Source organism: Sinocyclocheilus rhinocerous, unplaced genomic scaffold (genome assembly GCF_001515625.1).
Source record: "Sinocyclocheilus rhinocerous isolate Xijiao unplaced genomic scaffold, SAMN03320098_v1.1 scaffold127, whole genome shotgun sequence".
Lineage (NCBI taxonomy): Eukaryota > Metazoa > Chordata > Actinopteri > Cypriniformes > Cyprinidae > Sinocyclocheilus > Sinocyclocheilus rhinocerous.
The window spans coordinates 378,236-379,178 of NW_015664685.1; the positions used below are offsets into that span (position 1 = coordinate 378,236).

General features: G+C 30.3%; 1 protein-coding gene across 1 annotated transcript in view; it reads right to left on the reverse strand.

Annotated features, from left to right (window-relative positions):
- Positions 1-299: 299 nt before the first annotated feature.
- The window catches only part of LOC107730341 (Sjoegren syndrome nuclear autoantigen 1-like), a 9,961-nt gene continuing 9,317 nt past the window's right edge, over positions 300-943 (reverse strand). The window contains exon 3 of the mRNA XM_016541153.1: positions 300-560. Within this exon, the coding sequence (XP_016396639.1) occupies positions 465-560 (96 nt within the window). The 3' untranslated portion in view covers positions 300-464. The remainder of the gene's footprint in view (positions 561-943) is intronic.

Sequence of the window (943 nt, forward strand, 5' to 3'; positions counted from 1 at the left end):
GTAACTCTAGTCAAGCTGCTCGTTGCTCTGGTGGTTAATGTACTGTATGTCAAAACTTTTCCTCATCCTTTCTGTTTCTTCATCAAGAGTATATTAAATGTACAATTTGGTTTTGATGAATTTAGAGGGGAAAAAATGTCAAACAAAGAAATGTTCAATAAACAATTGAAAGCTATAAGGTGTTCACAATTTATCTTGGGGATAATATTTACATACAGAAATTCCCTTTAAAAAAAATCACAACTTATCTTTATTAAAACATTACATTTAAATAAAAGCATTATATTAAACACTAATCCATATCAAAACATTACAAACCTTTACATTACATACAGAACTTCCAAATAGGAATGAGTTGTGTGATGATTACAAGAGGGGATGCTGGTAAAGATGAAAGAGAAGAAGTGAGAGAGGAGATTAATGGAATATAGTCATAGATAGATAGATGGAACATTCTGCATTATTCAATGATCTTTGCTGCTTCTTGGTTCAGTGGCTTTGGTCAGATTCCCCGTTTCCTTCTTCAAAACACTCAAAAGTGTCTGAGAGCTTTCAAGAATCTGAGGCAGACAGAGAGGAGAGGTTTAATCAAACCATAATGACGCAGACAAAAAAAAAGAGACTAAAGTTCAGAAAAGTTTAGCAAATGCTATAAAAATTCAATTTAAACATAACCGAACCACATAATAATAATAATAATAATAATAAAAATAAAATTGTGTAACTAACCTCTGCATCAATTTTGACTAGGGATGTAACGATTCACTCAACTCACGATTCGATTCACGATTTTGATTTCACAATTCGATTCACGATTGTTTTTTTTACAAAATGAGATTTAAGACAAATTATAAATTAAATGTGTCCTTTTATTATTGCTTGGACAAAATGCTGCACATTTCTTTGTGAAATTGAAATATAACACTATAATAATATACTAATA